The following is a 27,459-nucleotide window of genomic DNA, read 5'->3' as shown; positions in this document are numbered from 1 at the left end:
TCCTGACACACTCTCTCCTATCCATGCAGCATATTACATGGAGTTAAGCCTGATACCAAGAACTGTTACACTGTACAGTTACATTTCAATCCCATCAAAGAGTTAATATAACTCTATTTAGTGTTGCAAATGAATCTGATCTTGACACTGGATAATGAGTCCAACTCTTTCGTACAAAATTAACTCTTTTGCTGTGCAGTTATAACAGCCTGCTGTCCTGTTTTAAGATACCGAAGTCCCTCTGCGAGTGCATGATCAAAATGTGCAAATGGTATGTGGTAATGAGGCTGACTTTTTAAATGTCAAAATAAGAAGAATGTAATCATCCTCTAAAGCGTACTCAACGAGAAGTTATGTCTGTCCTGATCAGATGAGCATCAGAACTGCTGACCAAACCTATATTTGCAAGGAGAGAACGGCGTGGGCCACTGAGCAGCTAGATAAAAGCAGGCAGACAGCCTTTAAAACCACACTGACCTTTTGTGAGCAGACTGCTATATAACATCCTGGAGTGCAAAATCCAATTTTGCACTCCAGAAACCTTTTGTCTGCAATGAAAACTTTCAGGGAAAAATAGAAATTGATTCATTTGGGGATTAAAATAAAGCTCTCTCCCTCACTGCCACCGGAGCCAGCTGAAATATTTAGACGTGTTAAGTCATTTTAAAGTTGGATTAGGGAAAGCAAATATTAATCTGTTATTTTAAACTGTTTCTGCTGTAGATCAGTGATTTAGAAAAAAAAAACACAGGCATTATTCTGAGTAGAGCTTGCATAGTAATTGAATCTCTCAGCTACAGCTGAATTAGACATTTACCCCACATTAATTCCAAAAGATATTTTGGAACATAATAAACTAGTTTTTCCTTAAGTAGTAGTAACGAGCCCCTAATTTAAATAATAAAAGGTAAGATGAAATAAGATGAGTAGTATTCAGCAAGCTATTTGTTTATATGTGCCTGAATAGGATTATGCACACATTGCTATTTGGGTTTTCAATGTGATTATGACTCAAAATCCTGTAATTAAAATTCACTTTTCTGTAGACACAATATTTAATTACTATCTCTAATACAGAAGGAGACAATTCTCCAATAAAAATGTATTATAAAAAAATATTAGCAACCTAATAATGGGGCAATTGCTGAATAGTCAGAGAAATCCCATGTCACAAAATCATTACATTTTTGAAAAAATAACATGAATTGCAAATACCACAGAAGTTGTTTTGATAGGGACACACGTTCAGTTGTTCAGAATCCAGCAAATGATTCTATAAACTACTTAGAATACATATTATTTTAATGTATTTTATTGAATTATTTTGATCAAAAAGACATACAATTGGTATTACTCCATTGTAAAATGATTACATAAAGTGTAATGTCGAGCAGAATTCAAAAGTGTAGGCCTACACCATCTTGTGGTCACATAAGTATGACTGCTATTACAACATCTGCACAAAACACTGTTTTTATTGTTGAAAAGGTTGGGACCTTTTTCACTCCTTCCTAACTTCAAATTTTAGATTCTCTTTTTAAACACTTGCATTATACAATAATACAAGCAAATCAAGCACAACTCAAAGTAATAATTACTTTATTACACTACATGTCATTTAGCTGACGCTTTTATCCAAAGCGACTTACATGGCATTATGACCTGTGCGTCACATTTTGTCTGGGGAGCAATTAGGGGTTGGGTGTCTTGCTCAGGGACACTTCGACATGGCACATGGGGCAGCAATTGCTCTTTCAATGTTATGTCAGGTCTTTTATTTTCATAAATTTTTGTCTCGAGGGATTTATATTCTGTACAACAGGAACTACTCAAAACCCGAAATACCATGTGTTACAAGTCGATATTCAGTCAATAACAATGAAAACAGTGATTGTTGTTCACAGACTTTATTAGACATGTGCATGTTTTAATCACATTTTCACTCATTTTCACATAATATAGCTACATTGCATATAACATTAAATACACATTTTTTTTACATTGATTCAATTCCACCATGATCTACATTATGCAATATCTAATTTGTTGATTGACAAAAAACCTTAGCTTTTTGATTCTTGCACTTTACATTTATGAAATCTGGCAGGCATCAACTGACAATCAGTTTAACTCAAATTTAAAAAGAGTTCATCTTTCCACCATGGTAATACAATGCATATAAAAAACAATCCAATTGACTGTAACAAAAAAGTACATTCACAGATATATCCACCATAAATAATGTAAACCTTTACAAAAGAAAAAAACATCTGTGAATATTAAAAAACGTAAAAACATACAACCAGTTATTTATTTGCACTACTGTCACATCATCTTGTCAGTCTCAGGAGTTGCCATGGCAAATGGTGTCTTATAATGGCCAGCAGGCCTTTGAACCACAGTATGACATATTCCAAAGTTAACCATCCAGGCTTATTGTGATGGCTCGTTTTCATAAATTACACTCAGTGTGACAATCACACAAAGCTGCTGTCACAGCTGATGCTCTTGGCTTTGGGCTGTTCTACAATAGATCAAACAGTCATGCACTGAAACTGAGTAACTGTAAAATAAAAAAACTGAAGGCCTGAATCACTAATGCATAAGCTTACAAGCCCCAGATAGTCCTGCCTCTTAGGAAAAAAATAGGTGTGTAAAGATAGTTCAAATAAAGAACCGAGAATGAAGAAATAAAAACTTCACAGACACACGTAATATCAACGAGCACAAATAGCAGCAGGGGATGACTCACTCAGAGCTTTGTACAACACATCTATTTGGTTTGACCAGTTACAGAACAACATTCACACGTTTATGCACCATTGAGCACAAGGGGTCACTGTGGCTACACAAAACAAAAGCGGCATGAAGAATCTGCAGCGGAACCAAGGTTCCTTTACTTTTGGCTATTGGGTCTTCTCCAGAAAAGCCCGATATTGCCATACTACGTTGACATTCAAATGTAAAGCACTCCTTCTGGAAGACAATTTAGTGCCTGGAAACAGAATAGACTTTCTGCAGTGATAAAAGAAAATGTTGAGAGTGCAAGCAAGATTGCAGGAAGTACTAAATCTACCGCAGGGCCACACCCGGTTTAACACTCCTATACTTTAACATTATTTTCTTTTTCTTATATCCAGTCCTTTTACAGACTAAAAACTCATTGAAAACCAAGGGGCATGAAAGCAGAACATCTGCATTGTATGAAACAGAATCAGGTTTAGAGTTACTTGAGTGCAAAATCCCAATGCATCAACTAACTCCCAAAATAAACCACTAACTTAATGTCAATCTGGAACTAGTTCAAAGTAAGAAGCTTTTTCATTACATTGCAATGGAATCAAGGGTCTGTAAATAATCACATGTTGTACATCTGTACCTGAACAGTTGCAAACCCTGCCTATGTTGTTTCCCTCTGTGCCACACCTGTCACACACTCAGCAGCACCCCAGGTTGGGACCACCGAGTTGTTGTTTTGTCAAGTCGCAGATGAATTAACCTGAAAATAAAGACTTAATACATAAGTCAATGTCACTGTATTCAAGTATAATTTTGCAGTATTCTCTGTGTGCAAATGCATTTTAAATAATAGAAATATTCCACCCTATTGAAATGCATGCTTTAGTAAACAAGCACAATAAAACCGCAATGGAAGACCCTCACCCACATACAAGTGTCACAATCAAGTGGAAATCCCTGAGACAACTCCATTTGATCCGACGTTCTTGCCATGCATTCAAGGGGGAGAGCTTTTGATTTTGTGCGGGGGAGGGGTGGGGAGGGGGGGAAGTAGCAGCAACAACAAACTTACGACACCTACTAGGTTACTCTACTAATTAATTCAACTACATGTGACAACACATTTACAAGCGCCAATGTCAGGGGTTGGAAAACGTGACCATTGCCTCCTGATGACATGCAGCTAAGACATCACCGTGAGCGGTCAACAGCTCAAACAGATCTAGCATTAACTCATACGGGAGATCCCACGTGTGCAGCTGTGTGCCGTGTTAAGGACGCTTCAGAAATGATTCTCGGGTGGAAAAGGGTCAGAAAAGGATATTGTAACTCTTCATTTTTGCAAAGAGAGTGCAGTGTTGTATTTTGGGAAGAGTAGAGAATGTTCTTTTGTTATGCCTTACCCCGTGCCTATAATAGGTCATATATGTTGTTCATGTGAGATCAATATAAAAATAGATAAAATAGTTAGTTAATCAAAAAGAAGTGTTTTTAATCTGTGCCATAGAGATGCATTTTGCTATATGCACAAGGTATAATATCAGTTTTAGCAAGTTCTATATTAAAATATGTTGTATTTTCACTGTTGTATTATGTTTGGCATAAATATATAATGTTATCAATTTTGGGAAAACACTAGGGAGGGCCATGCTTTTTTATGAAATAAAATATTATATTAAGCACTCTTCCACTTCTGATTTTCTTACAGTTTCTATCAGTTGGTCGGCCAAACGACCAAAACATAAGATCACAATGATCTCAGTGCGCCTACAGAAAAGTGGGAGTTAAATTTTGTTCTTTAGTTTCACATCTTTGCGTGTGTGAATTCATGCATACACAACGTTGATGTTTTTTTGTACCACAATCGGTGGATGATACCTACTTGAGCTTGAGGCGAGGCAAGGCATGTTTCAGATATCAGAGCCAGAATTAACTGTGTTTTCTACTTTTTGTTCATTTTAAAAGGTGTCATCTATTTAGGCAGTGTGTGTCATGTGTACATTTTCATATCATTGTCAATGTACATGAATTGGATCCCGTTGGTCCTTGTTCGCTGGGGGTAACTTTCCTTCAGTTCGCCTGTCCATCTTTCCGTCAGTAGGAGAAGAGCAGAAGGGGGAGAGGGGGGAGTAGTGAGTGGGGGGAGGGGAGGGGGAGGGGGGGGTTGGCCTTCTCAGTCTGAGAAGAGACTGGCAAAAGATTTGCGTAGATTTCGAATGGTTTCAGCCTTCACCTCATCCTGGCTAAGGCTGGCTGGTGGCGCTGGGGTTTCTGGAATGTTGAAGGTATTGGTAAGAGACTGGGACTTGCTATAAGGAGAGGAAAATGGCAATAAAGGAGAGGAAGAGGCTATTAAAGTCATGCAGCGAATCCATGGAATGAAAAGAAATGGAGCACGGAGAAAAAGAGAGAGAGAGGAGGGAGAAAAGGGCTCCGAAGAAAATGATGAAAGCATTCCATATATGGCCATTCAGTGTTGCCTTATCATTTGAGTTAGCTTTGATAAGATGTTGTGAATGGCTTTCTGGATGAATAGAGACGAAGACAAGTTTGTTATGGCTAAGTGAGCATACTATAATATAATCCAAAATCACTATCGTATGAGTCATTTGTCCATGAAAGCCATTAGTTGGAGAAGGTAACAACAATTAGAGTAGAAATATCTATACTTTTACAGCAAAAACTGTCTAACGCATTTAACACATACAGCTGCATTTTGAATTTGCCTGTATAGCTTTGAGAGCTTCTATATCAAGATGAGCCTTAAAAGTTGTAAGAAGTAGTAAACGAGTGTTAAAATATATCTTCTGTTCTGTTTTTATTTAGGTTAGGAATAATTTTGACTATATGAAATACAGTCTATTTTTCATGTTTGATGTAGTGGTTCAAAATGGTTACTTTTTTTCTATCCACAAAGAAAACATTTATTCCAAATTGCAAAAATGTGTAACCGGTTTTCTACTATATGGATCGTGTTGTATAGGAAAGATTCATCGTGGTTATAAACAGCTGCAAGCTAGCTTCAGCTTCTTGTTATTATAATGTACTGTATGACATGTTCAACAGAGATTCTGCTGCTGCTCAAGGACTGAAAATTTAAGAATCAATAAATCATGCACATTCAAGGGATTTGTTTGTCAAAAAAAGTGCATGAAGAAATTTCCCATATTCTCATGCATGTCCAAATGCTGACAAAACGTTGGAGAAAAATAGAGGAAACTGATCGGCAATCATTAGTTGTACACACTTACTTACTTTAGATGTGGAGAGCCGCCCATAGCTGGGTTGTCCTGACTGGGCTTACTTGGTGGCTGAGGCTTTTGCTGCAGCGGGGGTCGTCCCCCCGGGCCCCCGTGGCCTTGAGCAGCAGATCGGGGCTGCTGGGTGGTGGGTCCTGCAGGGCGACCTTGCTGGCCGGGAGCCTTCTGTTGCTGCGCTGCCCCCTGTGACTGCTGTCTAGGAAGCTGCGCTGGCCTCTGTTGAGGCTTCTGCTGCTGGGGGGCGGATTGTTGCCTCTGAGTTTGAGGTGAACCGCCCTGGCTTCGCTGAGGAGAGCCCTGACCAGAGGGAGTCCTCTGGCCTTGGGGGGATCCCTGACCTGGGGGCCGTGCTTGGGCTGCAGAGCCTTGGTTAGCCTTAGCTTGAGCGCCGGGGTCACCTGCTGCTGGGTTCGCTGCAGATTGCTGGGCCTGTGCGGGAGGTTGGCCTTGAGGCTGTGGGCGCTGCTGAGATGGGGGACTTTGCTGGGGACCACCTACAGGGGAAAAAAGGATCAAGCAAATGGTATCCTTGTTTAGGCGTGGACATAAAGAGAGACGAAATCGAGACATAAAGAGTTAAGTTCATACCTTGAGGTGAGGGGCGTTGTTGAGCCTGCGGCACTTTGGTCTGTGAGACAGGCTGAGGAGACACTGCTTTCTACAAAGCACACAAGGGTCACACGGGCAGAGGGTGAATGTGCATCAATCAAGAAAGGACAGATAAATTATCTAATGATAAATTATATATTAACAGAATCAGTGCTTTGCCCATTTCACTTCATTTATTTTTGGTTTCTTGATGACCCACACATGAGAAAAAGCTCCACATCTACCCAGATAAAACTCAATTATTTGAACCGTCTGACATCTATCCTTAACAGTTACTTTAATACCTCAGCTCACTCAATGCACCTGAAAATACTGCCGGACTGAGTTTTATTAAGTATTGTTCCATGGATAAATATAAATCTAGTTTCCATAAGTATTGGAATGCTAAATAATACTTCCGTTTTTTTTAAACACATGAAAGGTCTTCGATGTTTTTTTTTCCAATGCTTCCACCAACGGACAGTTCCAGAAATTTCCCTGAGGTATGGTTGCAGTCCGTCTGCCCACCTAAAGGTCCTGACTGTAATATGGAAAGGCTTGCATGGCTTAGCACCACATAAAATTAACATGAATGTGTTTCAGCATGTATTAACTCATGTTCTGTTTCTAGTAGTCTGCAGTAGGTATCCAGTATATACAGTGCATATTACCTATGTTTTCTCATAGGTGCCTGATGTTCATAGAAATAGTGTGAACGCTAAATTAAAACAGACCTGAATTATTTTACTGATATGTGTGTAAAATTAAGACAGGTGAGGGATTACTGGATGAAAAAAGAGTGTGCTGTTTGAGCACCTGTGCTGGCTGCCCTGCTGTGGAGGAGCTCAAAGTGCGTGAAACAGCCTGGTTCATCTTAGAAATCACCAGCTCTGCAATCTGAACACGATCCTCGTCCTGCTGGTCCCCGATTAGGGGCATCGAACAGTCATCAACCTAAAAAAACGCGCGTAATACATTTAATTAATTGACCATGATAACAGAAAAATAACCCATTGATTTGATTATACAGCCTTTAAGTACCTCTATGATGTAGTCCTTGCCATCCTTCCCATGTAGTGCCTCCACAGCACAGATATCCAACCCTCCAAAGATGTCAGCACAAGAGTCCACCCACATTCTGTACCTGTAAAAGCATGTTAAACAGACCTGTAATACGGCAGTGAGACATAATTCCAAATCTCATCTCTGCATTTATGAGCTCTTACTTGTCTGACATGGCCACCTGCTCAAGCATGGATGAGCCAGTGTTGGTTTTCCAGTTGCCAGAAATTGATGTTCTCCTGTGTGTAAGAATTACATTCATTAATGCTCCTTAACCACTTTCCTTTGTTATAATAACGTGTGATTTTTGGCTCTTTGACAGCAACTCACATGTAAGCTTTGTAATGGTTGCCAATCTTCTGGATGCGCACGTCATACTTTGCATCAATGAAGGGCTCGGATGTGGCGTAAGTCTTGGTGAGGGCCACAACACTGGCAATGTCTTGAAAATCATATTGATTATCCACTTTTACCTGCAGTGGCAAAGGTACAAATATAAATAAACAGGCATATATGGGTCCAGGGGATATTGTGTCGAACACTCCGGTCCTACCTTTCCCATTCCTGAGTGGGCATGGCCCATCTTCACCACTACAGGAAAGCGAGGGGAGGTAATCTGTAACAAAATATTATTAAATTATTTTCATCATATCACATTACTAAAACACCATTTTTTTCATGCTCTTCTGTCAAACAGGAATGACATAAAGCAACCCGCCCTCTATTTCAGCAAGCGACTCTGATTCATATTGACGACTTGAAAGCCAGCCCGGTACTGTCAGCCTGTGGCGGCAGGGGTGGAGATGACTGCTGTGCAGTAACAGACTCAATGTCGCCGTAATGTCACTGACTTGGCAGACGAATAATCAAGAACTCTGCCAGTAACGCGGGAAGAAAAAAAAAACACACACACATCCCAGAAAATGATATTGGTCTCAGCAGCTACACGAGCTGGAGTACTGACATGGAAGTGAAATTACCCTCCTAGTATGTGAAGCAGATAGGAGAGAGAGAATCACGGCAAATGGAAAAGAACTTACCATTTCTTTGTGGTTTGGGTAGTAAACCTGCTCTATCAGAGGGAACTCCTGTGGGCCCAGTTGCTTGGAGATTCTGGACATCTGAGCAAACTGCAATGGGCACAAATGTTCGCTTTCTGTTTCAATGTAAGTTTCATATTTCTACGCAGAGAGAATCGCGTCATAGGGTTTTCATATGAATTCATTGATAATACTTGCCACCCATGGTTTGTCACAGAAATTGTAGACAGAGTGCAAAGAGTTCACACTCGGAAGTCCAGCGTACTGCAGTCCAATCACTATGTTCCGGTGGTCTCCATTCTTGTCCATGCTGAAGGCATGCTGTCTAATCAGCACAAAGTCTGGCTTCAAGGATCTGGGTGTGAGGACATTAGCAAAATATTAAACTGCATTGCCAGACAAACTGAAGCCTCACGTGACCTTTCCATTCGCGATCTAGTGGAAATTCAGCAGATTTCAACATTAAACCTTGAATCAGCAGGAGCACTTTCAAACTTTTTTTAACTAGAAATATTTTGCAGAGTACTTACTTAGTAACCTTATGCCCATTTCTGATTGCATCAATGTCCACGTTGTAAGAGCCTGTGGAATTCACCACCAGACTGATTTCCGAGAATTCTGCCTAAAAAAAAAAGAATCCAAGCAACAAGGACAGCTGCAGTGAATGAGCCTCATAGAACAGGGTGCAATAATGAGATGGCAGACTTCATCTGAATTTCACAGTTTGGTCACAAGGATGAAGTTGCTTTATTTCAACTGGTCCGGTTGTTTTCTATGTTCAGGAGCAAAGACAGAGTACGGATAATGGCAATGTGTACCTGCTCGACCTTGATGTCGAATTCACTGTGGACCTTTTTTCCCCTGAAGACCTTTACCCTGCATGTGGAAGGAAGATTGGAATCCCATTGTTGTTCGATTTAAATACACACAAATGTCATTTTTCAGATGTGTCCTATAATTAACAGATGATATTTTCTTTCAGCGTTTGAAGAACACTTATGCAGTTTTGTCAAGTACATGACGTTGAATTCAATGAAACAAAAGGCTACTTTGCACCAGATAAAGTAATATGTCAATGGCAGTATATTTGATGCTCTTGTGTTACTGCTGGCGATTCATCTGTTGGTGATTAATGCTGCACGGTCCATGCCTTTTACACCCACTGTGTTCAATTAAATATACAAAAAGTGTGAGAATCACACTCTCTGTGAGAGAGAAGGGGTTTGACAAGATAATGCATATACATCTTTTAGTATCACCTTTGGGTGTCATTTTGGAACAAGAGTGCAGTGTTGTATCACCTTTGCGTGTGCCCCATGCTCCAACAAGCACGCACAATGCACACTGAGGAGGCTGGACTTACCATGATGCATGCATTTCGTTCTTGTGCACAAGTGGCACTCACATCCACTCCATTTGAAAACGCCTGCATACTCAGTGTGGCATCAGCCCTTAAATGTTGACCCTGATGTTAAGCATTAGCAACATGCAATACAGCTGACCCTAATGGAAAATTGCTTCTCTGCCTTCAGACTTTTGCACGTGTGCCATGGCACTATCATTAAATAATCACGTGTGCACAAGGGTTAAGCCAACGAGATATACAAGTGATATATCTCACAGCACCGGCTGAATTACATGACCTTCTAGATATGGGGCCAACTGCAGCCCACGGTCTGCACACATTCTGGTCTAGACGATAAGGCACCGCGCAGGTAATGCGCGCGGCTCTCTCACCAGTCGGTCTGCAGGTCGTCGATAACCAGGAGGATCTTGGCACTGCTGGAGACCCCTGCGCGGTCAGCCGCCTCGGATAAGGTCGCAGCCGCAGCAGCCGTGGTCTGTTTAACAGCATTTGATAAAGACGAGAAGAAGCCGGAGCCTCCACCTCCGGGTTGCTGCTGCTGCTGCTGCTGCTGCTGCGGCGGAGGCTGCTGCTGCTGCTGCTGCGGCAGCGGCTGGCCGGCGGACTGCCGCCTCTCCGTCGGGCCGGGCGACACTGCGGGGCTTTGCTGCGGCGCGTCGGGGCGTTGGAGATCGGTCATGTAGCCATTGGGCAAGTTGGACATGAAATTGCTGTCCGAGAGTCGTCGACGCAGGTAGTTCATGATGGAGACGTTCTAGAGAGAGAGAGAGAGAGAGAGAGAGAGAGGGAGAGAGAGAGAGAGAGAGAGAGAGAGAGAGAGATGTGTCCAAATGTCTTCCGACCGGATGCAGCTTGGTGTTCAGTAACCAAACGGAACGACAAGGCGACTTTCCTTTAGAGCAGGGGCGGGGATCAACGCAACCTAAAGAGAAGCAGGTCTTGCGTTATCAATTGGAGGCAGATTTCTTATATCTAATTACATAAGGAATCGTGACTTTAAAGCCGGAGCTATTGATAATTGATAAGAGCTGAAAAAAGAAGGGTCCGTGTGATTGACTCATGTATTAAATGATTAATATTGCTATTACTATCTGGCCTGTGTAAATAAACCACGCCTATCCAAACAGCCACCACAGTACTTTAATATCAAGGAACGATGAAGCCTACCTGGGAGTGTATCCAACCTGATCCGCCCCAAAGATGAGGAGATGATGCTAATTATTGTCTCTCACAGGAAACCGAAATATAGGATACTAGGTTGCAGTGGGTAAAGCAGTGAGAACCTCTCAAATGGAAGCTACAGTCCTTCCAGCATCACCACCATTCTTCCTTTCCTACCCTCGAGCCCTACTCTTCTTTTTCCGTCTGTCCTGCGTCACTCCCAGTCAACCTCAAGGAAGGTGGCCTGCAAAGCTGCACGAGAGTCAAGACAGGTGGCGTGTGCAGCGCAACTTCCGGGCGATGCTTTCAGGTTAAAAGCAACATAACGGCATCTTATTTCATTTTTTAAAATTACTTTTTATGTTTTGCCCCCGCTAAGAGGAAGCATAGAGGGATATCAGTGTTGAAATTGTAATCAAACGGTTAGAAATTCTTCATTCTGATAATTTGTTTTAATTACAGATGGAAATAAATGTATTACCATAATCACATATTTAGATAAAAGTTATTTTTATTCTCTCAGCACCTTTGCTGAATAATACCATTTTCCAGAAGTTTACTTCAAATCAAACTAGTGCTGAAATCATGACAGATAATTTTTAAGTTAAGTCATGTAAACCAATATTTATGCATACAGCATTGTAAATAAATTACATTTTGTATGTTTTATCTCATGTTTTATCTCATTGTAAACTAAATATATGGAGGTTTATAGTACAATACATACTACAATACTTGTACAATACAAGCATTTAGAATCCAGCTTTGGTAAAAAAAAAAAAAAAAAATAAAAGCCATGAAAGCTCTTACACAGAATTTTAACTTCCTGTACTGTTCAGCCTGTGATTCGTTGACTTGACGTAGATCTCTATTGGGATATGATGGTGGTGCTGATGAGAGTGTCAGGGTGTCGCTCCGTCAGACATGAGCCCGCTGTGGCTCCATGGGATGCTTACAGGTGTTGATGTGATGTTGCATCCTTCTGTGTTCAATAATGCATCAGTGACACACTTCTGGCCTGTTGTCCTAGTGTCAAAATACTACAAAGGCTGCCAGGTAACAAACATCGTCCACAAACAAGTAAATCCACTGAGTGTCATCTGGCTGACATTTTGATTGGAATTCACAAGTAATGATTGACAGCTGCGTGAAAGACATATCGACGTGTCATTTCTTTCGAAGGTGCAGTGGAATCTTACAAATGCCATTAGGAGCACTAAAAAGCAGCAGAGGAACCTGGTTTTTCAGTCTCTCCGTCTGTTTCCTTGTATTAACGTCCGGATTATAGCAAATATGTTAAAAGGTTGTTCCTGTAAAAGTCATCTAATGGTGCTCTAAATCTCACAAGACCAGCAGAACTGTGTTCATCATAAAGAACAATAGTCTGCATTAAATAAAATAACACATTTGTTTCAAAAGTTTACATTATAAAAGGAACATTAGATACGTTGTTCCAGAATTTGGCAATGCATCAATAGTTAAAAAGAACCAAATATTCATTTTAACAAAACAAAATTAGGAAAATTCCAAAAAAGCAGGTTTATCCTGTCTGAGCTATGATAATGATGTCTCTATGGCTGAACAATTAATAGTCAATTCAGCTAAATCCCAATTTTCAAATTGTGTGTTAAAATACCAATTTAAATGAAATAGTATTGTGCTGCAGAGACGAGGTCAAACCTTGAAACTCTAGACAATTGAGGTAGTTGTAAAAAGAATTGTTGCAAAACTCGAACAGTCACTGAGATTCCAATCATTTTAAACCCAGATTCCTTGCATCTTAAAAGTCTAGTTTTTTTTTTCAAGTCTAGTGGATAGAAGACAACACATTATCCTTTTAGAGGAAATAAAGCAACTTCATTGTGACACATTAACTCTTATTGATAATATGGAGTAACCTGCTGTGTGTTTTGATGTTGTTGTAGTGTACTGACGTAGGAGGGCAGTGTGGAGCTTAAATTGAGTTCATGCAGCGCATTTCATGTACGTGGTCACATTTAGTCCTTTATATGTGCAGCCCCAGCAGCTTCCACCACAATCAGTCAATTCTGTATCAAACAGAATCAAAGAGGTGTGTGTAAGCCAGGGTAGGGCAGAGGGGGCATTTCTCTTGATTCCAAAGCACCATGCACTGCCCCAAATATCCAAATACACTCAAAATGATTGACATGTTGATCAACATATTGATCACACTCCTGATCATTTTCCTTGCGGACAATAACCAACGCCACGGCATAGCCGAGGTGAGTGGCCTCCAGTGGCCTCAAGTCCTTCCTCCAGTGGCAAAACTCCTCGGGCAAGATTGTTCTCATGGCAGCGTCATTCTCAGAACTTCAGAAAGGAGTCTTTGTCTGGCCATCAACAAAAGCCTTTTGGATTACTGGCGCGGCAGGCACTCAGTACAGCTGCCTGCGTGTATGGGCAGGTCAGTGGAATGACTGGAGCTCCGGTGGGCTGAGAGCTCCGAAAAAATGCAGTTTGGTGAGATTGCAGAATAGGGGCGTGGGGGGGAGGGGAGTGGGACAGGTGGCGATCGCAACGGGTGAAACAAAAGGCACGCTTCCCTCGCTCCAGGGGTAAACCCATGAAGTTGTGTGAACGGCTGAATAATGATCAAAAGAAGTTTGTGCCTGTGCAAAAGAGAGTGTTTAATGTCGCAAAAGCTTGTCTAATCAGTGTGGTTTCTTTGGTACAATGACATTTAGCCACTGCACACTCTCTACCTCTTAGACTGAACTACCTGTGAGTTCATTCTACCTGTAGAACAATAACAACCCAGGGTGAATGAGGGCTTTTGATTGGCCTCTGCGGTAGCCAATCCGAATGCAAGGAGTGAGTCATAAGGAGGCCCGCTGCACCTATCTACACTCACCTGATGCTTTACCTGTCGGAGCCCAGAGCTTAGAATCTCATTACCTGTCCAATCCAATCTACAACTGAGGCACATTGTGTCCCGTGAGCTCCAGCAGACACGTTGTTCTTCGCTAGTTAGCTTCCCACAGACAAAGACAGGGAGCCATGGCTGTGGCCAATTTCCAGTACATTACCAGGATGAGCAGTGGCTTCAAGGTTTACATTTTAGAAGGTGAGCATGATTATATGGATCTTTTTTCTTTCCCTCGTGTTGCTTGATGATAGGGAATACTTGTGTTACCTTTTTGCGATGTCTCTGTGGTTGTGCTTTAAGATTATTTTTGTCAATTCTGTTCATATGTTTGGATATTGTGTGATTTTTAAAAAGTTCCTTACATGCGTTCCTTTGTTCTGGTCTAAATTAAAATGTAGTGTCAAACGCAAAGAATTGAAAGTGATGGCAGTCAAATGGAAGATCAACGTTTACAGCTACATTCAACTTTAAAATATACTTTGTGAAATGCTTTTTTAAATAGTAATAGTAGTGTGTTTTTCATAAAGAAAAGTTCGGTGGGATTCAAAAAGGGAATCTTCTTGACGAACAGAATGAAGGATATTCATACTTTTACTTAGTTAGAGATTGTGTGAATTGCGTTACTATGCTGTGTTTCTGTAAACACAGCAAAACAGAAGGTCAGGCAAACAGGGAATAAATATCCATGCCCGAGGCACTAGAAAATCAGCATAGGTGTGGTTCTACCTGCCCCTCCACAATGGCACCCTGTGTGAAGTCACCATAAATGCGAATTGGAACGAGCACTTGGCATATGAAAACAAGGGGCAACTTTCATTGTCTTGCCATTCAAGACACTTAATCACATCATTGTCTGATTTTATTGTGATTCGAATACAGTTCAAGGAGCTCTGAAGGACTTCAACATCCATGTGGGTTTTCAAGTGCTAACTGAGCACACAGTCAAACAATGAGCAACAGTTTAATTATGTTGCCTTTACAAATTCAATTGAACTGGAAATGCAGTACTTTTGAACACGTGAGCTTCCTGCTGCAGCCACAATAGGCAAAAAGTAAAAACTTGGATTTAATTTAATAGACGGAGATGCCGTCCCTCATGGAAAATCATTTTGTGGGTTTATGTTGTATACACTGCATTTCTCCTATTCAACTCCACAATGACATCAGCAGCGTCTGGTAAATGTGTTTCAACTCGTGTAATTGCAAAAATCCAGAATGTGGGAGTTCACTGCGATGGGCCCTTTTGCAAATGGTTGCCGCCCAAATCAGGGTCCTTCACAGACTCAAAGCTTTCAGATCTGTGGCAGCCCTTCACACAAAAACCTGTTGATTGTGACCTTTTAGCTGGGTGATCGGGCTCAGTGCCAACCTCATGCAGAAAAACAACATTTACCGTTACTGAATCAGCTGTGTGATGTAGTAAACCTAACTGATCTGGTAGTTCGAGTTCTACAACTTAACGGAGTTTACAATTAACGGTGGAGAAAAAAAAAAATTCCCACGAATAGTAGTAGTCATGCAGGTTTATGTCAAAACAAGCAGTTAGTCATTACCACTCACTTTTTACCGCTGTAGTAACATCATAACTTCCAGTAAATGGCCATTTCTGTGAAGTAACATTTAGTCCGGGCAGATCAACCCAAAGTCTGAACAATTTCAAAGCTTCTTATTCTAATGTTTCCACTTATTTTCCTTTTTCAGGTCAGCCCCACCTCAGGAGCGAAGACAGATTCAGACACATTGCAAATGACCGTGCCCGAGTCCCCGTGGTGCTTCCAGTCAAACGCAAGAGAAGCCACGAGAGAGGTCTCACACTGGAGGAACGGTTAGTTCCTTCATGTTTACAAAAGGCATTCAATATCACGCTTACGATTCATTGATCTTGAAGAGATGTAACATGTCCAACGAATGCATGTTTCAGGCGAGAGCGGGCCCTGAGCAGAAACAGTGGCAAAGCCGCCCAGAGAGGAGTACCGGTGGGGTTCAACCGGCCCCAGAGTTCCCCATCCGCCTGGAGTCCAGCCCCGAGCCCCACCAGCCCTCCGCCCGCCCACATGTACTACGCACCAGTCATGGATGAACCACTCGCTCTCATCAAGAAACCAAGAAAAGAGCCCGAAAGCCCGGAGGAAAAGACTAAGAGCTCTGCTCCCGCTCAAATCCAGGTAATTTAACCAGTGCTGCAAAGGCTGTGATTATTTGAGCTGTTGGTGTAGCTCCAGGCTCCCCACAGCAGGGGTGCATCTCCCATCTGTAGCCAGTGAATACATCGGCACAGGCGTTTTACTTCCAAGAGGGTTAACAGGCCTAAGCGTGTCCCAAGCTATGCAACCCAGCAGCATACAGGAACAAAATGTGAGCAATGGAGCGAGGAATTCTATCAACAAGACCAAACAGACCGCTCTCTCTCTCTCTCTCTTTGACCTGCATATGCCACCGCACTGGAAATAATCCGACTTTTATGGGCAAACCCAGCCGGTTCAAATGATTCTGTTTTCAGATTTAACTTGGTATACACGTTTGTGCACAGAGAGGGTTTAGATGAAAGTAAGAATTGTCAGTGATGAAGAAATGTTTTTGAAAAGTGAGCTCCTGTGTTATAAATGCAGGAAAAAAGGGTTATGGTCTTTTAAATTTATTCTGATGCCTCTACTTTTTCAGATGCGTCCTTCTGTGATCACCTGTGTCTCCTCATCGAGCACCCCCTCCTGCAGATCCGTGCTCCACAGGACTCCTCCATCAGGTCAGTTTCACAACCTCGGCAATGAACTCACGTGCCAGACGGTCCCTCCCTGATCGTCACACACTCATCACGATGCCGATAGCGCTCACTTTTTCCTGACTCACTGTTTATTCATTCCCTTCGCTTGTTCATCCCTTTTGCTTCCCCAGTGATTTCCGGGTGCAACTATGACCACGTGGTGGACGAGCATTTCCAGAGGAGCCTCGGCGCGAACTACCAGAAGGACCGCTCACAGGAGCTCTCCATCAGCGTGTCTGTCGACGACCACTTCGCCAAGGCTTTGGGGGACAAGTGGCTGCAGATCAAATCCAAGTCTTCCTCCTGTTCTTCCACACCTCCCAGCAGCCCGAGTGTCACTTACTCCCCCACCTACAGCCACAGCCCCAACCAGTCTCACAGAGGGTCCTCCAGCAGCTCATCGCGGACCCCCAGCCGCTGGTCCCTCAATTAAAGGGGGAAACGACCTCCGATCTGGGACGAAAGTGACTTTTTACTTTTTACCGCGTGCAGCTCTGCTTGTGGAGCGGCGGAAACGCCCCCGTGCTGGTGTTGTTTGGGGCGAGCGAGCAGATTCAGGTCCATTTGGACCTGTGTGTTTCCAAATTTATAGACACATTGATGCAGATGAATGTAGCAATAATTGGGATGTCCGTGTTTTGTTACATTTGTGTATTTTGCTTGTCGATAGCGTCTGAGTACCTGAGATAGTGTTGATGGTGATATGGGATGATTTAAAAATCAGCCAAATAATCCTTAACATTTCTTTGTGACGTTTTTTTTATCTAATGAATGCCACAATTTCTTTGTATTATATTTATGTTCAGAATCCACTTGGGTTACTCGACTTCGCCGATCCGCTGTACAAAAAGGAGATTTTTAAAAATAAAAATAAAAACTTGAATAGGTTTGTGTGTCTTCTGGTTTGTAAATAACACAAATATGAAATTACAAGTATAAACTTTCATATTTTTGCTTGACTTGTCAGAGGGAAAAGCTAAGGATGACCCCAAAAGAATAAAACTCTTTTTAAACCTGAAGGTCATTTACTGGAGGACACCCAAGAACTGGGCAGGGTTGTGTACCAGACTACATAATTTCAGTTGTGAGTCAGTGTGCGTCTACACCACGTCCGGAGCACACACAGCATTTACACAGAGAGCTGTTGCAACACACCAAGCGTATATTAACTGGATGTATGAGCAACACTCTTGGGACTTTTTCTGGGAAGTCTGAGGGAATGTCGGGTGCATGTTGCAGCAGGTACCGGGTCTTGTGTTCTGACATTCCTGTCTCCTGAGAAAATGACTTTGTAAGATCCTACAGATCCTGTTTGGCAAGGGATAGGAGGGAGGGAAGAGGAGTAGGAAGGGTTGGGCTAGTATAGGCCTTTGCATGAGAACCAACAGAGTTCTTCAGTTACTTATTTGCATGTTCTATCTTGCCTAATTTTATAAATGGCGAGCTAGTTAAGAAATAAGAAATAAATCCAAATCCAATTCTTTTAAATTGTACATAGAGTGATTTCAAACATGTGGTAATTGCCGTAATGTTCTGACATGTGGACGCAGGACAATGGAAAACGAATGTTGCAAATAAGGAGGTAAAATGAGGTAAAGTAGTGTGTTTTTACATAAAATATTTAAGGTAAAGCATTAATTGTGTAAACAAAAGCCATTTAGTGGTTTAGATTAAGACAACTGGACTAAGACTCCTATAATCTGCAGAGCAACATGAAGTTTACATCAAACAGATCTCAACACCAAGTCCATTTAAACACAAGACACAACTGCTGGTTATGACTTTTACTTTTAATTTTGATACTGGTATACATTTCACATGAAGTACAGCATTTTCTTTGTGACGCTCCACCTAAACAGGGGCATTGATGCCATCTAGTGGCGCTAAGCTCCACACAACTCGACAAATGTGCTGTGATGAAGAGTAAGAGCAGCTCTGTAGGTCGATCTGCTGAGGGACCAAACTGGCTTGAAAGAGGGATTTTTAGACATTAAAACACTCTTTATTCATATTCCACTCAATTCTTATATGATAAACACGCGTTATGCTTTTCATTAAAAAAAAACACGTTTATGCGACTGGAATTTTTGAAAAAAGTTTAGTTTTTTAGTAACTATTTAAATTCCAAGGATCTTTACTTCACGTTAGAAGCTATATTAAACACCAGTTTATGTTTCTTAGTTACGCCCTGTAATGGATCGACTTACTAACTTACAGTTATATTGGCGAATGCATAATGTTACAGTCTTGGGTGCTGGTGTTACAAGGTGCACAAGTGCAAGCTCGCAGTGCTCTGAGAAAGTTAAGAGAAATAACTTCTCAAGCTGTTGCAACACAAATGCATATTGTTGTTTGAGGCAACAATACAAGATAATTACAACTCTGAATGCCTCAAACATGAGAGAAAACAACATTTAACTTCAAAAGTTGGCAGTAGTAATTAACCGCTGTACGGAAGATCTCTGGGAAAGTTCTTGCACTCCGTCTGGTCTTTCAAAAGTTAGGTCACTGTCAACACAGCATGAAGCATGTTGTAGATAATTCAAATTGCAGCTCTAATCTCATGAGAACATAATTGAGTGGAATATGTTACTGTTATGGACCTGCTTGTTGAACCTATTCATTCAACTAATGAAAGACATCATTCTTGGGATATTGTTTGTATGATGATTGTTCGGTTTTAGAGTGCCAAAGGTGTCACGGGTACAGAATGAACATGATAGATTTACTATACGTTGCATGCATGTGATATAAATGATTAATATGTTGAGAGTAGTACACTAACGTGTCGTATTCGTTTAACAGTAGCACAAAGGAAAAAACAACTTTGTGCTCATACTAATATAACGGGTACCCCAGACTGTCCTCAACCTCCCGCCACAAACCTCCACAACTAAACATGCAGACAACAAAACCAAGACATGTGAACTCCTCAGGCTTCCTCCTTCTGTGTTTGAGCCGCATCCCTCTGATTGGCCGGCTTGAACTATGTAGCTCGAAAGGAGCAGAAGGAATGTCCTGCACAGGGGGAAAACCACACGAAGACACAGCAAGAGGGGACAAGAGGGAGCACATAGTCCTCCCCCAGTCTGACACGTAACAAGTAATATATGATCCCAACTGCATCAAAGTTACAAAAGAAATCATCGGTTGAATGATGGATATTTGCACCCAATGCTCATAGTCTTGAAGCTCTTTCTTGAAGGTACATTTGTATATTGTGTCGTATCAAACCCTTTTTCCTATCAGAAAGTGGATTGAAATTGGGCCCCTATTGTTCTGGGAGGGAGGGGCCGGGGTGAAGGGTGCAGATGGGTCCAGGACGGCTCCTTTGTCTTTCAAAGCGCCAGTAGGAGTCATTCAGATGGTTAGCCGGGCGGAGGTCGTTCATGGAGTGTGGGGTGGGGGGGGCTTTGGGCTTGTAGCTGGTGATCTGAGGCCTCTCCAGACAGACGCCGAGTCGTTAGCAAAGAACGGGGTGTTGCTGCAGCCTCTCTGAGTACCGTCGCTTGTCTCTTTACACACGTCCCAGTCGGCACTCCTAGACGCCTGGTCCTTCAGCACCCGTAGTTAACAACAAGAAATGAAATAGCTATATGTGCTCATTTTCCCATTTCTACATGATCTGAAGTGAATATAAATGAATAACTATATATATGCTGTTAATATATGAATGTGGTGCTGCGGGTCAAAGTGTGCTGACTTCATGTGTCTTTTCGTTATAGTTGTGAGTCACTTCCACTTTCCACTTGTTCCGTGCTTTGGAGAGGTCAGAATATTCCACACAGGTAGCATTTGTGCACACGGGTTGACTTGTCAGATGTCACAAAGCTTAACTGCTTAATCCCAACAGGAACTAAATAAATCAGTAATAAAGAGGAAACCATCAGCAGATTTGAACGCAGTGTAGCATTTCAAAAAGAAGTCAATTCTGCTGACGTTGAAGGCGGCCTGAGGGTCCTGTGGAGCTTCTCGGTAAAGTGAGCGATGAATGGTGATTAGAAGGTAAATCAGTAACATAGTTTGGGACTGTTATTTCACACTGCTTTGCTACACTTGTCTGATGAGCTTTGCACACCACAGTGGATTCTCAATCACCTAAACTTTAGGTCAATGTGGTCATCTGCTGTGAAGGGAATTGATTAACATTTTGACATTCAGTGTGAGAGAAAAGACAGAAAGAGAAAAATATACTAAAGGCCACGAAAGTAGTGGATGTTTGTATGATTTTCAATAAAGTCCAAATAACAATTTTCAATTTCAATAACAATGCCCCTTTTATTCTGACCTTTTAATATTAACCTTGGCCAATAGGTGGCCCCAGAGTCAGTCTAAAAACGACACAGGCACGTTGTCTTTCTTATTTATATTTACACAAAATAAGTAGAGCTATACATAGCATCCGGTAGTATTCCGCCAATATTACACATAATATTACAGTGATAAACCTTCATGAATATAAACACACTGTAGCCTGAAATATAGCTTATTTAGGAACAAGAAGATATATTTAAGCAAAACAATAGAGATTTGTTCGTCTCTGTGGCAGGTGAGGAAAAACCCACGTCGGGATTTTAGGCTCATGTGTAGTGACATAATCAGAGACAACTGTAATTATTCCCCCCCTGTCAACAATCGGGCTAAACATTAGCGGCGGTCTCATGACCTGGAAGGCGTGCACTCACCCGGCTCAATATATAAAGCACCCCGGCGCGGCACCTGCAACAGGCGGCCCTCCTGCAGCACATGCGCCCTCCTCTCCCTTCAACAGTCTCTCTCTCTCTCACACACACACACACACACACACACACACACACACACTAACACACACACTCACAGCAGCGGAAAACATCCACTTTGCGCTCAAATGTGAGTATTTGACTTTTTATTCCTCTCGCGTGTGTTCTTCACGTTTCTCTCTCGCAATGTGGCTCCGTTTGAATTATGCAACAGCAGCTTAGAAGATTAACATACCGCTATTTTCTACACTGCTGTTGAGTTTATTCAAAGTGAAAGAATGCTGCCATAACTTGCAGCTTTTCTGATGTTTAGTTGGATTTATTTGGATTTTTAGAAACTGCTATAATTATGCCACGCTCAGTGGGAACCTGTTTATTGTTGCTTCACGGAGGCATTTAAGTCATTAAGTCAACTAAATGCTGCATTCAATTTTATGATATTTTGATTCATTTGATTTGAATATGAGCTAAATGTCAAAAATAAGTCTTATAATATCCACATCAGTCAAAATGGGACAATAATACAATGAATAAGGGCATCCAAATTTACTTGAAGAACCCTTAAAGTGTCCTTCAGTATCTGGTGGGAAATGGATGCTTATAAACCTGTTCACTTCATAAATAATATTCTGTTTTGCCACCACGCGGTAAATCATGCCTGCTAAACAGTGGATTTGTTGCTAGTTGGTGCTTGTCAGCTATGTTTGGGTTTGTTAATATGTAACTCAACTGTGTATTTGAAACAGTAAAAAGGGCCCATTAACCACTGACTTCCTTATTTCATGTGCTTTTGCTGTGTATCCTCAGAGGCTGGCTGTCACAATGGACGTCTCTCTCGTCTCTCTAAGCTTTCATTTTATGATGAAGCCTATACACAAACCCTATATACCCAGCTAGCAATTCATTTTGATTTATTCCCATTAGTTTTATTGGAACTTGGCAAAGAAACTGAGGAGAATCCATTTTTTGTGGTAGAAATTCATTTAAAAACACATTACCACAAAACCACAACCATTGGCTTGTTTTACCTAAATTGTAAATTGAATTTAAGTCAATTGAATTTCAAGTAATGATGGATACAACGACACTAGCGACCCTGGCTGCTGCCACTACAGTAGTTCTGGCATCTCAGTCCACCATGTCAGGCTATTTGTGGCTGCTGGTGTTAGGCTTCGTCATTGCCTTCATCCTGGCCTTCTCTGTGGGGGCCAACGACGTGGCCAACTCCTTCGGTACCGCAGTGGGCTCCGGGGTGGTCACCTTGCGTCAGGCCTGCATCCTGGCCACTGTCTTTGAGACGGTGGGCTCGGTGCTGCTGGGGGCAAAGGTCAGCGAGACCATACGAAAAGGCATCATCGACGTCCAGATGTACAACGGCTCTGAACACGTCCTGATGGCGGGATCCATAAGTGCAATGTTTGGTAAGCGCTCACGTTTGTGGCGTACACATTCGTGCAATGAAAACAAAGCACAGTTTGTGTGTAAGACGCATTTATTCTCAGATTGTGTGAACAAGCCTGGCTCGTGTTTCGGTCCTGCAGGCTCTGCTGTGTGGCAGCTGGCTGCATCTTTCCTGAAGCTTCCCATTTCTGGAACCCACTGCATTGTTGGAGCCACAATTGGCTTCTCCATGGTAGCCAGAGGTCATCAAGGGGTCAAATGGATGGAGCTACTGCGCATTGGTGAATATGTGTGGTTGTCTCCCACATATTTGGAAAAACTATTTGTTTAATGCAAAAGTGTTGCTAAGAGCTTGATAATAAATGTTATTTAAAATGTCTTTCCTAGTGGCATCCTGGTTCCTGTCCCCTGTGCTGTCAGGCATTATGTCAGGAATTCTCTTCTATTTTGTTCGCAAATTCATTCTAAACAAGGTAGGTCTACTTTGGTATTATTATCATAATATATTTGAAGTATTACAAATTATATTTCTTATCCTGCAGAAATAAGTTTTGGGAGACTGATATATTATTATATGCAACATTATTTGATGCGTAATACTGACGGGTAAATGCTCAGGCAGCGTTTACACATTATAATTTATTTCCACAGGCTGACCCTGTTCCCAACGGCCTCAGAGCTCTTCCCATCTTCTACGCCATCACCATAGGCATCAACCTCTTCTCCATCATGTTCACAGGAGCACCACGTGAGTACCACGTCACCTTGCTACACCCAGGCACCCTTTAAATCACACGGCAGCTTTTGGAAATCCCGCGAGCAACGTGGGGTCTGAGTAAATGTCAAAGGTCACACAGAGGGAAGTTGTCTTCTTTGCACAAAGCAGCTGACAAACAAAGAAGAAACGTTCGATTCATTGGGTCATTTTGGACCTAATTTTGTTTAAAAAAAAATTGAGAACACTGTAGCTGTCAAACACAGCAAGAATAAAGAAAAAACAACTATTACATGGAGGATTTCCACTGGTTTTTGTTTTTATCTGCGGGATGGAACTTCTGGTCGGGGCCCTTCACTGAGGGCTGCAGGCCAGTGGGTGTGGGTCACGAGATATATAACACACCCTAACTCCTGAAATGCACAATTACAGAGTAATAGAGTGCACTCACACGCGCACGTTCCAGACAACGTTTTATTTCTGACCCGCAGATACAAAAAAAATTCACTATTTGATGTAAATCATGTTTGTGGCTGTCATGGCTTCACCATGTTCATGATGAAAGCCTTTTTACTGCGTGGCCTCTTATTTGTTGTTGACCTTCTTTTCTCTGCGTGAACAAACGTGTAAGTTCTGAATTAAAGTTAAATAATGTCATACATACCTTTTTTAAGCCATCTGAATCGAGCAGTTACAGAAACGACGGTCACGCTATGTTGTGGAGGCGTGGAAAAGAAAAGTGAAATTACAGAGAATAGTGAGAATGTTATCGCTTGATTGCAAGACTGCTCTTTTGAACCCTATCTGACGGGAGGAGGGTGTACTCTTGCTGATACCGTTGTCTGCAAGAACATGCTGCTGCATCGGAGCAGCATGTTCCGTGACCACGACTCCTGGGACAGGAAGTAACACGCGGTGACTTTGGAGAAGATCCCACTTCTATCTCCTGTGACTTTCACATTATACCGTATGTCAGAAACGAAATGCAATGCCTCCAAACGTAGTCCAAATAGTAGAGGGCTGTTTAAGTAGGCTACAAACAGAGTTTGTTGTCACCATTCAAGTAAATGCATAAGTTGAAGTGAAGTTTCACCCTCGTCTAAAACAGAGTTGTGTCTTGTGTCCCCCGTGTCTCGGTGTGAACAGTGCTGGGTTTTGACAGAGTGCCGTGGTGGGCCACCCTGTGCATCGCGCTCGGCTGCGCCTTCGTCACAGCTTTGGTCGTATGGTTTGCGGTCTGTCCCGTCCTGAAGAAGAAAATCAAACGTGAGTTCATTTAACTTTGACCCCCATCAAATCAAATGAAAGGCTTTCTTTGTGCAATAAACAGCGTTTTTAAAAAAATCATGAAACGTTGTATTTTACTTCAGGAGAGACGGCTGCAGCTCCGTGTGAAACTCCCCTAATGGTGAAGACCTCCAGCAAACGAGTCCCAGCAGAGCAGCCCTCAGCCCCTCGGGACCCTCAACCCCAAACCCCAACAGCAGACAGCCAGAAGGTGGCTTTCAGACTTGGAGGCTCAGAAGAAGCTGGTTTGGACCACAACGACATGGAAACCAAAGACTTGGACTTCAGTAATGGTGAAAATTAAATAGGTTAAAATCATAAAACTCATCTATGCTTTATTCAACTTTGTAAAGGTCAAAATATTTCACCTCACCCCTTTTTTGTTATCTTCACAGCTCAAAATGGCAACGTTGGCCCCATGATGATCACCGACCCTCACAGTGGACGCTCCCACGCCATCCACAAAGATTCCGGCCTTTACAAAGACCTGCTGCACAAGCTCCACGTGGCTAAGGTCGGGGACTGCATTGGTGACAGCGACACGGAGGAGCGACCCATCAGGAGGAGCAACAGCTACACCTCCTACACCATGGCTATCTATGGCATTCACGGAGATCCTAAATACAAGGACCTGGATGGTGAGCTGCAAGGCAGATCCAGGGTGGCCAGTTACAGCAGCTACAGCTCAGCAGTGACCAACGGGAGTGCAGTCCGGGAAGAGAGCGTGACTCAGGAAGCCGGGGGGGACGGCGCCGCCGAAGAGGACGAGCTGGAGGTCGACCAACCGGCCGTCTCCTCGCTCTTTCAGTTCCTGCAGATACTCACGGCGTGCTTCGGCTCCTTCGCCCATGGAGGGAACGACGTCAGGTAGGCGAGGGCGTTTCTCCCTCCCCCCCGAGGGATTTACTCAGAGTCCTTACTCTCACGCCGTTTACATTTGTGCCACCAGCAACGCGATTGGTCCACTGGTGGCTCTCTGGCTCGTGTACGAGAGCGGCTCCGTGGTGTCCAACGCACCGACGCCCATCTGGTTGCTCCTGTACGGCGCGGTGGGCATCTGCGCTGGACTCTGGGTGTGGGGCCGTAGAGTGATGCAAACCATGGGCAGAGACCTTACGCCAATTACACCCTCCAGGTATCCCTCACATTTAGATCCAGGAACAAGAAATATTCTGGTATATTTGACGGGTCGTATTGGTGCTGACGTATATTTTCTTCCGTCATAGTGGATTCAGCATTGAGTTAGCATCAGCCCTCACAGTTGTGGTGGCATCCAACGTTGGTCTTCCCGTCAGCACAACCCACTGCAAGGTAACGACACTCAAAACCCTAAAAGGGATGGAGTAGCGACGACCAAAAGTAGGCTCCATTTTGAACCCATGCTCACCTGCACCTTTCTTGTGGACACAGGTGGGATCTGTGGTGGCTGTAGGGTGGCTGCGCTCGAGGAAATCTGTTGACTGGCGTCTGTTCAGGAACATCTTCATCGCCTGGTTTGTTACGGTTCCCATCTCTGGGATTATCAGCGCTGCCATTATGGCTCTCTTTATATACGTGGTTTTGTAAGCCCTCGCACTGCCCATCCACGCTGGGACCCCGACTGGCGCCCTGCAACCAGCTAATCTTTTTGGACTGACTGATTAAACTGTGATGACCAACATGATTTCTTTTAATGATGTTTATAATATAATTCAAAGCCAGTAGTGTTAGCTCACAAGAAAATGTTTAATGATGAATGATGTTGGATCTAATAACCCTGTTGAAATATCCTATGATCTTGTATATTACAATGTACTGTATATTTTTATAAAAGCAATCTATTAAAAGTTGAATGATTTCATTTTCACTAAAAAACAACAAATAGTTGCTATGTTTGCATATTTGGATATTGGAACAAGTCGTTGTTTTATTTTATGGCATTTAAATGTATTTTATGTATTTACTCACTATTAAAAAAAACTACAACGACTCTAATGAAACCGTATACCTTTACTCCTGTGCACATAGTAGTTTTATTTATATATAACAAATAGTTTCAAACTAGAAGGAGTTTTAAATTTTGGTGGAAGGTTTAACATGTTTACTAGCATAATAGTTTAGGAATTAAAGGTAATTAATAATATTAAAAAGAATACAGTAAAAGATTTCCAGACACAAATTGTAAATGTGTTACTTGAAGCCTGGAATCTATGAAACTTTTCTCCTCTACTCATCACTCTCCTTTTCTTCCGGTCCAGAGAAACCTTTGATTGACATTTGCAAACCCTGTTAACTAGGAGAGGACGTCATAGATGGTGAACGGTGTAATTACCGTGAGATGACAGAAAGTCACACTAGAATTCATCCGGCTCCTTTGTGCGGTTTTGGATTTGTGTAACTTTTGAGTGCAGTGTATGTGTGCGCGTGCATATATATGTGTGTCTGTATTTAAGCACCACATTAAGGCTGGTTAA

General features: G+C 42.2%; 3 protein-coding genes and 1 long non-coding RNA gene across 10 annotated transcripts; 2 read left to right on the top strand and 2 right to left on the bottom strand.

The window, feature by feature from the left end:
- Nucleotides 1-1,891: 1,891 nt before the first annotated feature.
- On the bottom strand, nt 1,892-11,358 carry syn1 (synapsin I). 4 transcript variants are annotated; one of them, XM_037482053.2, is made up of 14 exons: nt 11,223-11,358; nt 10,427-10,809; nt 9,508-9,565; nt 9,220-9,311; nt 8,888-9,044; nt 8,690-8,779; nt 8,203-8,265; nt 7,980-8,122; nt 7,814-7,888; nt 7,629-7,731; nt 7,404-7,541; nt 6,588-6,657; nt 5,995-6,493; nt 1,892-5,048 (listed from the first exon to the last, which is right to left on the bottom strand). In XM_037482053.2, exons 2-14 carry the CDS (start codon nt 10,795-10,797, stop codon nt 4,913-4,915), a joined length of 1,995 nt encoding a protein of 664 aa, XP_037337950.2. In that variant the 5' UTR covers nt 10,798-10,809; nt 11,223-11,358; the 3' UTR covers nt 1,892-4,912. The 4 variants fall into 4 exon arrangements, with proteins under 4 accessions (XP_037337950.2, XP_037337951.2, XP_037337952.2 ...); XM_037482054.2 differs by lacking the exon at nt 11,223-11,358 and having other exon boundaries at nt 4,872-5,010; nt 10,427-10,797; XM_037482055.2 differs by lacking the exon at nt 11,223-11,358 and having other exon boundaries at nt 4,897-5,010; nt 5,991-6,493; nt 10,427-10,797.
- vgll4l (vestigial like 4 like) lies at nt 10,695-17,751 on the top strand. 4 transcript variants are annotated; one of them, XM_037482057.2, is made up of 7 exons: nt 10,695-10,788; nt 11,290-11,526; nt 14,209-14,301; nt 15,805-15,928; nt 16,025-16,268; nt 16,765-16,846; nt 16,996-17,751. In XM_037482057.2, exons 2-7 carry the CDS (start codon nt 11,346-11,348, stop codon nt 17,295-17,297), a joined length of 1,026 nt encoding a protein of 341 aa, XP_037337954.2. In that variant the 5' UTR covers nt 10,695-10,788; nt 11,290-11,345; the 3' UTR covers nt 17,298-17,751. The 4 variants fall into 4 exon arrangements, with proteins under 4 accessions (XP_037337954.2, XP_037337957.2, XP_037337956.2 ...); XM_037482060.2 differs by lacking the exon at nt 11,290-11,526 and having other exon boundaries at nt 10,718-10,788; XM_037482059.2 differs by lacking the exon at nt 10,695-10,788 and having other exon boundaries at nt 10,875-11,526; nt 13,947-14,301.
- Nucleotides 17,752-21,557: 3,806 nt separating this feature from the next.
- Nucleotides 21,558-24,033, top strand: LOC119224630 (sodium-dependent phosphate transporter 1-A). Its single transcript, XM_062562427.1, has 4 exons — nt 21,558-23,024; nt 23,145-23,285; nt 23,392-23,477; nt 23,656-24,033. Exons 1-4 carry the CDS (start codon nt 22,673-22,675, stop codon nt 23,791-23,793), a joined length of 717 nt encoding a protein of 238 aa, XP_062418411.1. The 5' UTR covers nt 21,558-22,672; the 3' UTR covers nt 23,794-24,033.
- On the bottom strand, nt 23,817-24,438 carry LOC134129069 (uncharacterized). The gene is made up of 3 exons (XR_009956261.1): nt 24,384-24,438; nt 24,013-24,132; nt 23,817-23,890 (listed from the first exon to the last, which is right to left on the bottom strand). It is a non-coding gene; the product is annotated as an uncharacterized LOC134129069 (long non-coding RNA).
- Between the last annotated feature and the right edge of the window lie 3,021 nt (nt 24,439-27,459).

The sequence above is a fragment of the Pungitius pungitius genome, chromosome 5 (assembly GCF_949316345.1).
Source record: "Pungitius pungitius chromosome 5, fPunPun2.1, whole genome shotgun sequence".
NCBI classification, from domain to species: Eukaryota; Metazoa; Chordata; class Actinopteri; order Perciformes; family Gasterosteidae; genus Pungitius; species Pungitius pungitius.
This window is presented reverse-complemented; position numbering and strand designations above follow the sequence as displayed.

What these genes read in the sequence shown, in the direction of transcription:
- syn1 (XM_037482053.2), bottom strand. Translation starts at nt 10,797, where the DNA reads ATGAACTACCTGCGTCGACGACTCTCGGACAGCAATTTCATGTCCAAC. An exon ending in AATGGGCATAAGGTTACTAA is followed by an intron (nt 9,045 to 9,219) that starts GTAAGTACTCTG and finishes CCTCACACCCAG; the next exon opens with ATCCTTGAAGCCAGACTTTG. An exon ending in AACCATTACAAAGCTTACAT is followed by an intron (nt 7,889 to 7,979) that starts GTGAGTTGCTGT and finishes TCTTACACACAG; the next exon opens with GAGAACATCAATTTCTGGCA.
- LOC119224630 (XM_062562427.1), top strand. Translation starts at nt 22,673, where the DNA reads ATGATGGATACAACGACACTAGCGACCCTGGCTGCTGCCACTACAGTA. An exon ending in ATCCATAAGTGCAATGTTTG is followed by an intron (nt 23,025 to 23,144) that starts GTAAGCGCTCAC and finishes TCGGTCCTGCAG; the next exon opens with GCTCTGCTGTGTGGCAGCTG. An exon ending in GATGGAGCTACTGCGCATTG is followed by an intron (nt 23,286 to 23,391) that starts GTGAATATGTGT and finishes TGTCTTTCCTAG; the next exon opens with TGGCATCCTGGTTCCTGTCC.
- vgll4l (XM_037482057.2), top strand. Translation starts at nt 11,346, where the DNA reads ATGGAAGCTACAGTCCTTCCAGCATCACCACCATTCTTCCTTTCCTAC. An exon ending in CTTCCGGGCGATGCTTTCAG is followed by an intron (nt 11,527 to 14,208) that starts GTTAAAAGCAAC and finishes TTCGCTAGTTAG; the next exon opens with CTTCCCACAGACAAAGACAG. An exon ending in CTGCTCCCGCTCAAATCCAG is followed by an intron (nt 16,269 to 16,764) that starts GTAATTTAACCA and finishes CTACTTTTTCAG; the next exon opens with ATGCGTCCTTCTGTGATCAC.